At 40.9% G+C, this 15,585-nt stretch overlaps 1 protein-coding gene across 1 annotated transcript; it reads right to left on the bottom strand.

Moving 5' to 3' along the window:
* Positions 1-4,821: 4,821 nt before the first annotated feature.
* On the bottom strand, positions 4,822-5,037 carry Smp_201650 (uncharacterized protein; the record flags this gene model as incomplete). The annotated part of the gene is made up of 1 exon (XM_018796401.1): positions 4,822-5,037. The coding sequence occupies one exon, from the start codon at positions 5,035-5,037 to the stop codon at positions 4,822-4,824; it is 216 nt and encodes a 71-aa protein (XP_018650617.1).
* Positions 5,038-15,585: the final 10,548 nt, after the last annotated feature.

Genomic DNA, 15,585 nt, shown 5'->3' with positions numbered 1-15,585 from the left:
CCAACTTCGCATCTTTTTTACTTCAATTATGGTGAGAAAGCTAATTTTTTTTAAAATAAAATACTCCTACGGCTTCACATTCTTTTCTTCTTCCTCTCTTTCTCCTAATTATTTTTCTTATGAGATAATTCTTCTCTTAAATATATGATTCTGTGTGCCAGAAAGATGATGAACACTGAAAAAACACTTTTCAACAAATGACATCAGAATAATAATAATTATGAAAATATCAAGTTCATTCAGATGTGATTTCAATGTTTAGTTCATTTATTTTGAAAAATTTGGATTCATTGAGTTCAATAAAAGTGGTACATTTATGGACATATATAAACAAATGGATACACTCACACCAAATGAATAATGTTTTGTGATTGTTGAAATACGAGATGTTCTCCAATAAATTCCAGATACTCACAATCGTGTCTTCCTGACGACTTACCTACTTGACTATCCACCACTAACTTAACAAATACCGGTTGAACAAATTTTCGGAGGAAATGAAAAAACAGTGTTATAAACTTGTGAAAATTGCAGGGTTGGAATAATTTTGATCTAAAAGAGTAGAGAAAGTTCAAGAGATCTGATTGTTTACGTTTCCATTCAACGAGTTTGATAGAAATTTATGTTGAACTGTCTCTTAATAATTTGTCTACACGTCAGTGCTGACTGACTCTTATCGACAAACTTACTATGAGATTACTGGTCTATGTGACTCAGCACTATATTATGCTTTTTTGATTCTACGTGGATACAATCATTTGTAGGGAAGATTGTGTTCTATGTTAACTGAAATTCATCAGAAAATGTGTATTACATCTTGAGACATCTGATATTCACTGTGAAACTGAAACTTCATACTCCTGGTAATTCTTAATGGTATTTCTGAGGTCAAGACTGAAAGTAAGTGGCATGAGAACAAAACTTATTTTGCAGTTTACTTATTTACTGAAAACAAGATTATTTGATTGCTTTCGGGTACGTTTGTTATTCTGCATGTTCTGCAAGCATACTGAGAGGAGTGAATGAAGTGCCATTTACTTAATCAATGTGTGACGCATAATCATATATTTTTCCAGATCTCACTGAGAGGTCCCGTTTTACCACTGGTTGGACGAGTTATTTATAAAGTTTTCCTGAGTTTTGAAAACTTTTTATAAGACATCTCTGGAGCTCACAACTAAATACGCTTGTCCGAGTAACACATTCAGAGCGTATCCGACAGGGGTTGACCTGTAGTGAAAAGAACAGGAATGAGGACAATCAGATGCATTCAAACACTAAATTACAGAATACCTTACTAAAGTCTGACAATCGTACAGTAAACAGTTAATTTGCAAACTATCAATCAAGTGTATATAAGTAGCCAACACCACATACCTCCTGTAGAACAGAAATGGCCATATTGAATATTTTTGTTTTCACTTGTTTGAATAAATAAACATTGTTAAAACGAGGAACTAATTACATGTGTGCCACACAAAAACATTAAGCCTCTGAAGAGATAGATAATGTAAATTTGTGTAGAACTACTTTCTCCATCACTCTAGACACCACTGAAGTTATGTTTATGGGTCGGTAATTTTCAACATTTGCTTCAGGTCCTGTTTTAATTTTGGGAATGATGTGTGTAGTTTTCCAGGCAGTAGGGTAATGCGCTGTAGAGAGTAAAAATATCAGCTCTTTAGTTCCATACAAAAGCATTAAAGTCACTCCTGACCTAACACCGTGTCAACGTCGTATAAGAAGACGTGAAGCAATAGAATCGTATGACAGAGTGATAGTAAGAAACCAGCTAAAGACAGTATGCAACAAAATGATTGATATAAAGCGCATGGATAACAAGCATGATGTTATGCCACAAACGACTGGTCCATCCGTAGATCTAGATGAGTCTGCAGACCTGAAATCTTTGAATAAGATACGGTCCCCATCTGTCACTAAAAGGCGTGACGGCATCTCTGATCCCGGGTGTTCGCTCAGTATAATACCAAAATGTGGGCCGTGTAACGAAACACACCCAACTAAACATATTCATGTAAAAATTAGTTCCCCAAGAGGATTCGAATGAACCTAAGCTCATCTCACAGAGACAAAGAACCCCTTCATCTCTGATAAAAAAGACTTGGGAGATAAAATCCAAAATACGAAATAGGGGGACACGAAAGATTGAGGCCAACTGTTCTGTGGGTATCCCAACAACAGTGAATAGGTTCTATCCGCTGATATCATGTAACTTGCCATCAACACCTCGCACAATGGGTAGTACGCTTGAGCGTAACAAACCTTTTTACACGCACACTCACAAAAACTATCTGAATACTGATCACTCCACTCACCTTCTCAAGCCTAAAACCGTTAATAAGCATGGTAATTACAGGTTCCTCGCCCCACACCCTATGTACATTCCCCAGAATCACAATTGTAATTACTCTCAGAATGAGAACTTTCCAGTATCAACCTACCACATGAAGACGGCCTCCATATATAACAACAGTCGTAACCACTTCCAGTTACGAGCATCAGACCCCCCTCATGCTCGCACTAGCGCAAATAGTTATAACAGAGGCTACGAGCTTAACCATCAAAACTGTCTTGCAAATAACAGTACACTTTACAGTCAACATGTACCACATTTTTTGGGAATAAGGCCCCTAGTTGCACCCCTGTTGAAGCATATAGCCCTAGTCATTTCAAACCAAGTGCGGAACATAAACTCGCTTCCCCCGTACAGTTCGCATCAGAAAGTACTCCCACCCTTTCCTCCTGGATAAACTCCCCAAGCAACTTCACTAGCTCATTTGATACATGCCCCAGTAACTCTAGCTATCAAAATACAGAGCTATTGAAAAACGCTCAATCCATTACTTCAAACATACATCGCTCACGCGAGGATCATGACATCTTTAATCGAGATACTCTCACTCACTTTAACTTAGTAGGCCACTTGTTTGAAATGTGTCTTATCAACGCTAGGTCGATCTGCAATAAAAAGACTGATTTAGCTCTGTTTGCTTCCATATATCAACCATCACTTATAATGATATCTGAAGCTTGGACTAACAGTAATATTTCCGACCTAAGTATATCTCTTGATAACTACCTCCTATATAGAAGCGATAGATTGAAAGGACGAGGCGAAGGGTGCCTTATTTATGCTCATTCTAGCTTAAACTCACTACTAAGCGATATACCTGAACTAAACAAACTGAAGGACTCGGTGTGGATTGTTTTAAAGCCATCAAATTCCATTACCTTACTGTTCGGCTGTATCTACCAGCAACCTAACTTGGCAATAGGTGAAATAGCAGTATTATCAGAGGTATTCACACTAGCATCATCCCTTCCATTCACAGGCAAGCTCATTTGTGGTGACTTCAACATGCCTGAAATTTCTTGGTTTCCAGTCAAAGCTCCGAAACGTTATGAATCATTTATTGAATGTCTAGAACTAGGACAGTGGACTCAATATGTTAGTAGCCCTACCAGACATCAAAACATCTTGGACTTAGTCTTTACCAGTGGCCTCACCCCCAATACTGTGTATATTGGAAAAAAGTTCCCAGGTAGTGATCATAACACTGTTGTATGTAGCCTTAATATAAAAAACACAAACGGTAGACGTAAAAATGTAACCCTTCGTAGAAACTATCGCAAGGTAAATTGGAATAATTTTCACGATTACCTAAGAAGCACTGACTGGGGAACATTCTTTACTGCAAACAATACCGACACACTAACCAATATATTTTATCACAACATCGAAAGTATCATAAACAAAATCACACCTTTAGAGTACTGGAGACCTAAGTTTTCTAAAGATCTGTTTATAACGGTCAGTACACGAAGACGTCTGCAGAGACATTGTACTCGCTCCCACAACTCTAATGACTTCTCCTCTTTAGTAACGATGACAGAAATACTTGTCCAGACAGACGCAATAAGTACACATAAAGCAATCGAACAGGAAAAACGTGCTGTCGAACTTAGTGTAAGACCATCTACGTTGATGATCTATGTCAAAATGATCGGGGGCCTACTATAGTTAGACGAGAATGGGGACGAACCAACTAACGCTGAAGTCACACCTCACGACCAGCCCTTACGTGGATTGAACCATCGACGCATCAAAGGATAATAGATGCTATGGAGACTGTACAACACAAGGGACGTTATTACAAGAATATATTAGTTAAGGTACAACTACGGAAGTACAGAAGTGAAAGAATAACCACTGCAGCGTGGGCCAGTCCATGGCGTACGATTGGTTTGTGTGCGTTGACTACCCTTGACCTTGGCAGGGATCAATGATCTGTTCAGTATTCAGTGACCCTACAATACTCCCTCACCAGATTCAACGGCCGTTTGAATCGATGCCAAAAATGTTGGGAGTAGTCGCGCGCCGGAGGTTGCCAGACGATTAATATGAATCCTCCGGGTATTGCCGAGCTGCAAAAGAAATGGAAAGGAGGCTGCAGAAACTGATCGGGAAACAACGAGTAATAACACGTAACAAGGACGTTGGTTGAATGTTAAGCGATCAACCATAGAAATAATAGAAAAAGAAACATTTTGGAGTTTTATCAAGTCGCGTTGAAAAATATAGCTCTGACAAGTGGTTGAGTTCCTCAGGTGAGAAAAAGTAAGTTTGTCGCAAGAGTAGTGATGTCACAGTGATAGTACGATAAGTGTATTATCAATCGGTGCCGATGTTTGTACTGCCCTTGGTACAAAGTAGAAAGTCAGTAAGTGTCGCTGACAACCGTTCGTAAGCGTCGATTTCTAGTTATATATATATTCAACAGACTAACTGTAAGTACAGAATTATAACCGTGAAGATAAGTCGTGGTTTCCTTGTGCGAAGCTTCTGATCAACTTGCAGTCAGTTTGGAAAAACTGATAACTGCTGTGAAAATCAATGTGGGTCGAAGAATAGAGAGCGAGAGCGAAAGGTGGCACGATGAAATCTCTAAAAGATGATAATTGGTGAGTGCTGCACACGTGTTTGATGAGTGAACCGAAAAATGTCGAAAAAAACATAAGAAACCAAGAGTGTCACTCTGGACTCATGTCAGTGATATCGGTGAAAAATGCTGTCAGTGTTGGGGTCGAGACGACAATATCGTTGTCAGTTTGCAGGAGATGCGCTCGACTGCGTAAACCGATGATTCGCGTGAATGAGTGTCGTCAAACCACCAATTGAACTGGACAGGCTTTAGATCGTCGAGTAGTTGAACAGCCGATTGATGTACCGAAATCATCTGTTAGATAACAGCCATGCGGAAACAATACTTCATAATATGAAAAAATACGACGTCGAAGTTGAATAACTACAATAGTTCGGAGGTGTTGTAATGTCACATCGAAGTAACATCATTTCGTATACTGACAATTGTACTGAACGTTCGTTTGGGCATTGTTTATGTAGCAATTGGATGTGCAGTATCAAACATGTACGAAGACTATCGTGGGGTTTGTGGAGAATTTCAGAAGACGTTTAGATATTTTCCAAACCCGTATTGCATGTGAATAAGCCGAAGACGGAATTAAAGTGACTTTCGTGCAATAAGGAAATCGAGTCATGATTTACTGTATGAGATAACAGCAAACAAAAAAAGCGCATAGTAAACATTAATTTAAATGGTAACCACCAATGTAACTAAAGTTTAGGTTTAGATAACGTGATCGTTTCGTAAAAAAGCATATTATCTAGCTCTAAGTGACATCAAGTACGACGAAGTGTCTCATTAAGACATGGACTAAGATTGCTCGTGTACATGAAATACGTTTTTTCGGAGTATGTTGACTTACAAGTCATAAATGTAAGTAGTTTCCACTAACATTTGACGGCAGTGACAGAATGTATGACTACTCTAAGTGAAAGTAGCCGCAAAATGTTAGACATTATAAACATTATACGAAATTAACTAACTCAATTATGAAACTCGCCTGGATTACTCGTGCTCCAAAGTAATTGAAATTTGTGAATTAACTTCGTAGATTAAGGAAACGTTGTAGACTGAATTGGAATAAGTCTAATTTAGGTTGAACACGTAGAATTGCCTGACGAAGTTTAAACAAGATCTAACATTGCAGGAAATTTATAGTTCAAACTCACCGTAAATTTCTAGCATTTGTATCCTCTGATTCGCCATGGAACTCAGCAATTGGAAATTAGGCAGGCAGTGGTCAAGAAAGTAAAATATTCTAGTAGATAGTTTTTGATAGTAGTTAGTTGACAGTGAATAAGCAGAAAGATGAATTTAATAATCGGCGGTTTATCCTGTATTGGTTATACAAGTGGATAAGTTGCAAACAGATATGCGTACGTGTTGCGTTGAGGCCATACTTACGAGTGGTTGATATTTTAACAGACACATTACACAGGAGCATTTACATGCTGCTAATGCTTGTTAAAGAACCACGATAGTCGATTACAGTAGTAGTTGATTGGTTAGTTCTATCGATTGAACTAATTATTTCAGTTGAAATACTAATCAACATTGATATGAAGCAACGAATGTTCACAGAAACTGATAAAGATAGCCGAAGTTAAAAATGGAAAATAATAAGTACAAAATGTAAAAAAAAGAACATAATGATAGGTTGCGTTATTCGAAGTCTTGCTCACCAGTGTAAGACCATCTACGTTGATGATCTATGTCAAAATGATCGGGGGCCTACTATAGTTAGACGAGAATGGGGACGAACCAATTAACGCTGAAGTCACACCTCACGACCAGCCCTTACGTGGATTGAACCATCGACGCATCAAAGGATAATAGATGCTATGGAGACTGTACAACACAAAGGACGTTATGACAAGAATATATTAGTTAAGGTACAACTACGGAAGTACAGAAGTGAAAGAATAACCACTGCAGCGTGGGCCAGTCCATGGCGTACGATTGGTTTGTGTGCGTTGACTACCCTTGACCTTGGCAGGGATCAATGATCTGTTCAGTATTCAGTGACCCTACAATCTCATCTCGGTCTCCCAACATGGATTTCTTAGGTCCAGATCATGTGATACATGCCTAGTGGACTACATGAATGATATAACTTTGAAACGAGACAATGGACTCCTTGTATCAGTCATATTTTTAGACTTTAGGAAAGCTTTTGATAGGGTTCCACACAAACGGCTTCTAGCCAAACTACGATCCTTCGGAATCAACAACCCACTCTATTCATGGTTTGTTTCATTCTTAAAGGGACGTAAACAAATGGTAAAGTACAACGACTGTCTCTCATTACCTAGACCAATAACTAGTGGCGTCATCCAGGGAAGTGTATTAGGCCCACTTTTGTTTCTCATGTATATAAACGATATATGTAACATCATAAAATCTGGGAAACCATACTTATATGCTGATGATCTCAAAATAGTATACAGCTATAAGCCTGAGGTTCTAAGTGAAAGTGTACGCCTGATTCAAGATGATCTCAATAACCTAACTATCTGGAGCGAAAAGTGGCAATTACCATTTAACCTCCACAAATGCGGGATCATGCACTTTGGAAAGCACCCCTATAAACCCCAACTTTACTTAAATAAAAGTAAAGTCCAGACACTTAATTCAGTACACGATCTAGGAATAAATTACACAGAAAGCCTAAACTTTAAAGCACACGCCTCCTTTATTATTTCTAAAGCTAGACGTCTAATTGGCTTCATAACAAAAAATTTCTTCACGACAGATGCCAAGCTTACCCTCTACAAAATATGTGTACGACCTTCCTTAGAATACTGCTCTTTTATCTTCTCTAATATGAATACCACTGACAAAATAAGAGTAGAAGATGTTCAAAGACGTTTTACACGCCAACTGCTAGGAAGTGACACCACTCTTGATTACACAAGTAGATGTAAGCACCTCTCTTTAGAACCTTTATGGCACCGTAGGTTAAGGAACAATCTGATATTTCTCTACAAAGCAATAAATGGACTGTCATTCCTAACCTCCTGTCCAACTATGATCAATGACCCAGCCTATAGACTAAGAAACAATGCATATACACTATTTACCGAAAAACACCAAAAACAAATGCGTTGTAAGTTTTTTACAGTTCGGTATAGTTTATTGTGGAACAGGTTGCCAATACCTATCCGTAACTGTGACACCTTTACCAAATTTAAAAGGCTAATAACCCTGTTACTAAACTCTAAAGAACTTCACCAACTATTCCTTGAACTCCCGCCTACCAATGAGGCACTTTATTATGGACCGCCCAATATCTAGACGGAACAAGAATATAACGAACTCCATTGTCGTTAGTATGAATATAGCCAAACTAAAGAAAACATGCTTTATCCTTCCCCACTATTTATTGATTTTTAACCATGGCCTTCCGCTCCTAACCCTCATTTTCAGTTTTCGAATCTCTCTAATGGATAAATCCAAATTATTCTTCCTAAGTTATATGTCCTTTTATTTTTCTTATTACAAGTAGACAGATAACTCACTAATCTTATGGATGTTGACCAACTAAGGCCGATCAAAAGAAGCTCATACGTCCTAAATTCTTGTGAGTTGTTCAATGTTTTATTTTTTCTTACCCTGAAAATTTTACAATATTTACTATCATATCCTCTGGTCTGCTATTAGCCCTTACCATCTCTTAACCACATATAATCTGACTTGTCTCTTCTAACCTTTACCATTAGTTATATTCATAGTAGTACGATATATTAAATGGATATCTAACCCATAATACAAATGCTATTACCATCTGATTCGCTTGTAACATGGAACTTGTAGAGACAGTGTATTCCAACTATGGTCCTTGATACAAGCAATATTCATACCGACCACAAACGTAAGAGAGCCTGACATCAGAAAAGGAGGGAGGGTGGCGTTACTGACCAGCAAACATGATGGTGGGGAGATAACTTCAATCCACCCGTGTCTGTAGGGCAGAACATATTAATTACGTCTCCTTATGTCTAGTGGGATGTCACGAACCAACGGTATTGATGCGAAATTATTCATGCCAAATACCACTTTAGATCATGTTAAAAAAAAGAAGCTAAATTGGTTCCACTTCCTACCAAGTAATCCTAATACAAGCAAACTAGACAATTGGCTAAAAGCGAAGCCCACTCTATACCCTATAAAATCTAAAAACAAAAAAGAGAGTTCAAACAGCTTCGAAAAAAAAGGAAGCAGCCATTTGTATCGGAATGCTGTTTTCAGCACTTCATTTTATAATTACACAATTCCATACTTCCTTCTGAACTACCTTCATTTATACAGTTCCTTGTCCACTCATACCTTGCCCACACTTATTTTTCTTTAACACATTAGTATGTTCTTACCTAATAAATACTTCAGTAATAGGCAAATAGACTAAATGGTTATACCTTAACTATTCCTCCATGAATATTGTGTGCTCTGCTTTTCGTCCTTCCTTTTTCTTACACCTTTTTCAGCCTCCTGCAGATACTCCACCGAAAACAGAAATGGCACGGGTGACTTCGTCATACACCGTTATTAATGCTTCCGATATTCTGGAGGGATATAAGTTCGAAACTTCTAAAAGCCTCCAACTTCGCATGTATCTATTCTCGACCATCAGTTGTATGTTGCAACGCTACCTCCATAAAGTGCGCCAAGTGTGATATTGACATGTTCTTTATAAAATCCATTTACATTCATATCTTATGAAATATCAACCCAGCTGAGTAATTTTCAACAGTGAAAATTGCAACTTCTTTAACAATTTGATCTTCCCTGTGAACCGGCATGCCTCATGAAACAATCTGTTATTTGAGAATAAATTATTATTATTATAATTAAATGTCTTTCTGTTTGATTTAAGCTGCCTACCTGAGCATCAAAGTCACCCGCTACGACTACTATGTCTGAGCGCTTAGCTTTCTGAAGAAGCACAGAGAGCTTTCTGTAAAAGCCATCTTTCACTTCTTCATGGCTGCAGTCAGTAGGAGCGTAGGCGGAAACGACGAAAAGGCGACGACGTGTGTCCCTGTCCTTCCGAGTTCTTACGGAGCCATTCAGCCCTCGTATTAAGTGCTATGCCTACTCCTGCAAGTCCACGAGAACTAGTCACGTGGTCGCCCGATACATTTAGGATGTATTTCTTTGACTCTCCATTTTGACGACGTGGAGTCAAGTGAATAACCACACTGGGATCCTCTATGCGTGTTTCGGAGACACGGCATACATAGATGGTACGAGATTCTAGGGTCTTAGCCAAGGAGGCCTGTTGACCGATTTGACTTAAAGTACGTACGTTTAAGGCTCCAATGTGTAGTTTGGTGCGAGGTTTTAGTAGACCTGGGACAACGTTTCGCACACTAGAATCGTTGGCCATGGTGATACTTGAGGAGGAAACCGAAGGAGGAAGTTTAGTGTTGAAAGTTGAGGTAGAAGGAATAGTGGGAAGTGAAGAAGGAGATTGATTATGTTTACAGTGATCTTGAGTGCTGTTAGAGGTATGAGGGCAGTTATCACTTCCCGGTCGCCCACACCGTGGAAGGGTTCTTCTAGAGCTACCTCAAAGGTAAATTTTGGCGCTTCTTCTGAAGGCTGTATTTTTTTTCACGTGGTAATACTTTTTCTTATTGTTAGTGTTTCCTTCTAATTTAATAACATTTGTTAGTGAAAAAATACTTTATTTCTGATAAGGCTCTATTAATTTGACACCCCATTCTGTGACTCAACGTAGTACATTAAGCTCACTATCCTACAGCTATACTAGACGTGCACCATGTACTTGGGCATGACCTGTCACTACCTTGCATCTCGCTTGTAGATATAAATAAGAGTAATCACATACCGCCTAGTCCGACATCATTTGACAGCCCACTCATCACGTGTTGTGAGCGGTATTTAGACAGTGCGGTTGACCCCATACACACAATAAATCCACAATCGGTCATCCTGTGTAGCGGCCAACAGAGTGCACATAAGCCCACCTACAGTAGCCAGGGTAATAATGTAGATCTCGACTACTCACCCAAACATATACCTTATCCCCCAACTAAGTACGCACAAGATGACCACCTGGTAGACACTTGCAACAAATGTGTATGCAACCATATAGACCATAATAATGTTGATATAAACTTGTAGAACATCAACGTTGATGGTCTATGTCGAAATGATTGGGGGCCCACTAGAGTTAGACGAGAATGGTGACGAACCAACAAACGCTGAAGTCACATCTCGCGACCAGCACCTTACATGGATTGCCCCCATCGACGTAACAAGGGGCCATGGATGCTATGGAGACTGTACAACACAAAGGACGTCATTACGAGAATATATTAGTTAAGGTACAACCACGAAAATACAGAAGCGAAAGTACAACCACTGCCGCGTGGGCCAGTCCATGGTGTATGATTGATTGATGCTCGTTGACTATCCTTGACCTTGACATGGATCGATGATCTGTTCGATATTCAGTGACATTTCACTGACCCTACAATACCCCCACACCAGATTCAACGGCCGTCTGAATCGGTACCAAACATGTTGGGAGTAGTCGCGCGCCGGAGGTTGCCAGACGATTAATATGAATCCTCCGGGTATTACCGAGCTGTGAGAGAAATGAAAAGGAGGCTGCAGAAACTGATCGGGAAACAACGAGTAATAACACGTAACAAGGGCGTTAGTTGAATGTTAAGCGATCAACCATAGAAATAATAGAAAAAGAAACATGAAATTTTAGAGTTTTATCAAGTCGCGTTGATAAAGATAGCTTTGACGAGTGGTTGAGTTCCTCAGATGAGAAAAGTTAAGTTTGCCTCAAGACTAGTTGTGTCACAGTGATAGTACGATAAGTGTGTTACCAAATGATGCCGATGTTTGTACTGCCCTCGGTACAAAGTAGAAAGTCAATAAGTGTTGTTGACAACTGTTCGTAAGCGTCGATTTCTAATTATATCTATATTTAACAGACTAACGGTAAGTACAGAAGCATAACCGTGAAGATAAGTCGTGGTTTCCTTGTGCGAAGCTTCTGATCAACTTGCAGTCAGTTTGGTAAAACTGATAACTGCTGTGAAAATCAATAAGGGTCGAAGAATACAGAGTGAGAGCGAAGTTGGCATGATCAAGTCTCTAAAAGATGATAAACGGCGAGTGCTGCATGTTCGTTCAATGCGTGAACCAAACAATATCGAAAAGAACATAAGAAACCAATAGTGTCACTCTGGACTCATGTCAATGATAGTGAAAAATGCTGTCAGTGTTGAGGTAGTGACGACAATATCGTTGTCAGTTTACAGGAGATTCGCTCGACTGCGTAAATTGAAGATTCGTGTGAATGTGTCGTAAAACCACCAATTGAATTGGTCAGGCTTTAGACCGTCGAGTAGTTGAACAGCCGATTGATGTACCGAAATCATCTGTTAGATAAGAGCTACGCGGAATTAATATGTTGTGGATGTCGAGTCGTGGACGGACTATGATCACCACTACTATTCGATTACGCGTCCAAAAACAACTTGGTTCCCTTGATAGCCCGTAAATCAGAAGGCTTTACTAGTCCAGATCAAGTATATTTATTGGCGATCTCGTGGTATCGAAATAATACCGAGACGTGCCTAAGAGTACAAGTGAATAAGCACTGCGTGAGCAAGCTCGAACCAAACAAGGCGGATAGTGGAACAAGAAGTGAGTCTGATACAGTTAAACAAATACAGTAAAACAATCTCTGGTACAATCGGTTACAATAATAATAATTGTTTCTGTTATTCCAATCGTGTTCTTATCGAGACTGGCCGGTCACTACAGGAGCCCCCCGCTAGAAAGGGTTTACACTTTCGATACGTATCGGTTTCATTCGTGGGACTGATCGCGAAACGTGCAATTGTAGGACGAAGGCGTTGGCAGAACAAGGAGTGATCGTCGATCCTCGAGTTGCCACCAAAAGTCTTTGACGTAGAACGGTATCAGAAGGAAACGTACTGTATTGATTGTTTGGATTAGCATGCTACACCAGAGTGGTTTGTATCCGGAATCTGAAGGTTGCGTTCGTAGAGGTCCGGACCAGAAACGCCGCAGACGTAGGACGAAACCAGATGGAGCCAAGGAACCAGATGCGACCAGGATAACCATGCTCGGGACCAAATGTATATCATACGTATTTGGAGCCAGAGAGATCGACTGAGTGCGTTGACTAGAGCGTGGGTGATCAGGCCAGCTTTCGCCAAGATTGACTGAAGTCGACGATACCAGAACAGCGATGGTCAGAGGCGTAGGCTCGGGGTAAACAAAAAAAATGATAGAAAAAGAGAAAAGTGTAGCTTTTTTGTAGTATAGGGGCAGATTCCTATACTGTATCCGTAGTTGGGTATGAGGTTAGTCGAGAAAGCGTACGGGTAAGCGTACTCGGCGACCGGAACGCGAGACGGTAGTTTCGTGAGCCTGCAATCTCATCCTCAGTCAAGGGCGGTGTGGTCTGTAGGTCTGGACGTGAGACGGAAGTCTCGTCCGTAGACGGGGCAGATGACACGTGCTGTTGACTGGGACGTGAGAATGAGGTCTCAGGTGCATCTAGCGTGGGATCCGAAGTAGATGTAGAAACCCCGCTAGAAGCTCTGATGGGTCTAACATTGGGTCTCGGCTTATCAGGTATAGCACTGTCATCGACGTGTGCTGGCTTGAGACGATCAATGCTGGCTACTTTGACGCGGCCACGTCGATCAACCTTGAAGGTCTTTTCGTGACGGGAAATCACGTGAAAAGGTCCTTCGTAAGGCTGTTGTAGAGGTTTGCGTACCGAATCTGCTCGTATGAAAACATGTGAACAGGTAGATAACTCTCGAGGGAGTGCGACCTGTCGATGTTGTATACGAGTTGACACCGGAGTCAGTGTTCGCATGAATGCAGACAGTCGTTGGACGTAGTCTGATTCGCCGAACTTAGTACTGCTCCGTGGTGTGAAAAATTCCCCAGGCAAACGCAATGTCGTGCCGTAAACAAGTTCAGCGGCGGAACATTGAATATCTGCCTTTAGATTCGTTCCCAGGGGGACGAGCGGTAGGGTTTCGTACTAATTGTTGTTTTCGTGTGCTCGAAGAGCACTTTTAAGTTGGCGATGAAACCGTTCAACTAAACCGTTTGATGCTGGATGGTAGGCGGTAGTGCATATGCGTTCCGTACCAAGCAGCCGTGTTAGTGAGGAGAATATTGCGGACTGAAATTGTTGTCCTCGGTCAGTCGTGACAGTCGAGGGACAACCGTACAGAGCTATCCATCGTTCTACGAAGCGGTAAGCGGCTGTCTCCGCCGTAATAGACGTGATGGGAATAGCTTCGGGCCATCTTGTGAAACGATCAATGCAAGTGAGTATGTGATCATACCCGTGCGATGGTGGTAATTGTCCTACAATGTCTATGTGAACGTAATCGAAGCGAGCATCAGGCGTAGCAAAAGTGGCAATAGGGGCAGCTACGTGCCTGTGCACTTTTGATCGTTGACATTGTTAACATTGTTTTACCCACATACGGACATCTTTATTCATGGACGGCCAGACGTATCGTGCAGCGATGAGGCGTAGTGTGGCTGCGATACCAGGATGAGATAGACCATGAAGGGCATCAAAGACGAGACGGCGATAAGCGGAGGGTACGATGGGTCGAGGGAGGTCCATAGAAGTATCGCATAGGATAGTACCTGAGCTAGTAGCTAGGGGTACTTCTCGGCACTGAAGGGACGTAGAATGTTGTGCTTCCGTGCATGAAGTATCGTTTGCTTGGGTGGCGGCCATAGCAGGTAGGTCAAGCACTGACAAAGTAACTGCATTAAGTTGGATACGTGATAAAGCATCAGCAACACAGTTCGACTCGCCTTTGACGTGACGAAGGTCTGTCGTGAACTGGGAAATATAGTCCAAATGTCTGCACTCTCGTGGTGAGTAGCGGTCAGACTTTGTATGCGGAGCATACGTTAAGGGCTTATGGTCGGTGAATAAGATGAAATTACGACCATCTACAGCGTGCCGGAAATGTTTGATGGAGCAGTAGGCTGCTAGCAGTTCGAGACCAAAAGCGCTATATCTCGTCTCCGTGGGAGTGAGGCGTAGCGAGAAAAATTCGAGTGGTTGCCAACTACCTGAGATATTCTGTTGCATAACGGCTCCTATGGCGAAATCCGATGCATCAACCGCTATACTAAGCGTGGCTGATGGGTCAGGATGCACGAGAAGTGTGGCTTGAGCTAAGGCCGTTTTGATATCTGAAAATGCAGTACGTGCGGCGTCGTTCCATTCCAGTTTGCGTGGATTACCGCGAAGTAAATCGGTTAACGGTCGTAACTGTTCTGCCGCGTGCGAAATGAAACGTCGGTAGAAGTTGACCAAACCGAGAAATGCCTTCAGTTCCTTGAGTGTGGACGGTACAGTGTACTCCATTATAGTACGTACTTTATCCTCACAAGGTAGAATACCCTCATGCTTAATAACATGACCTAAGAATTTTATTTCCTTCTTCCCGAGTTAACAATTGTCGGGGTTGACTATTATTCCATTATCCAAAAGGCGCTGGAATAGTAGCGTCAGGTGTTGATAATGTTCATCTACGTTTGATGATGCGATTAGCAGGTCATCAATATAGACGTG

The sequence above is a fragment of the Schistosoma mansoni genome, chromosome 2 (assembly GCF_000237925.1).
Source record: "Schistosoma mansoni strain Puerto Rico chromosome 2, complete genome".
In the NCBI taxonomy this organism is placed as follows: Eukaryota; Metazoa; Platyhelminthes; class Trematoda; order Strigeidida; family Schistosomatidae; genus Schistosoma; species Schistosoma mansoni.
Note: the sequence above shows the minus strand (reverse complement) of the source record. Positions and strands in the feature narration are given on the sequence as shown.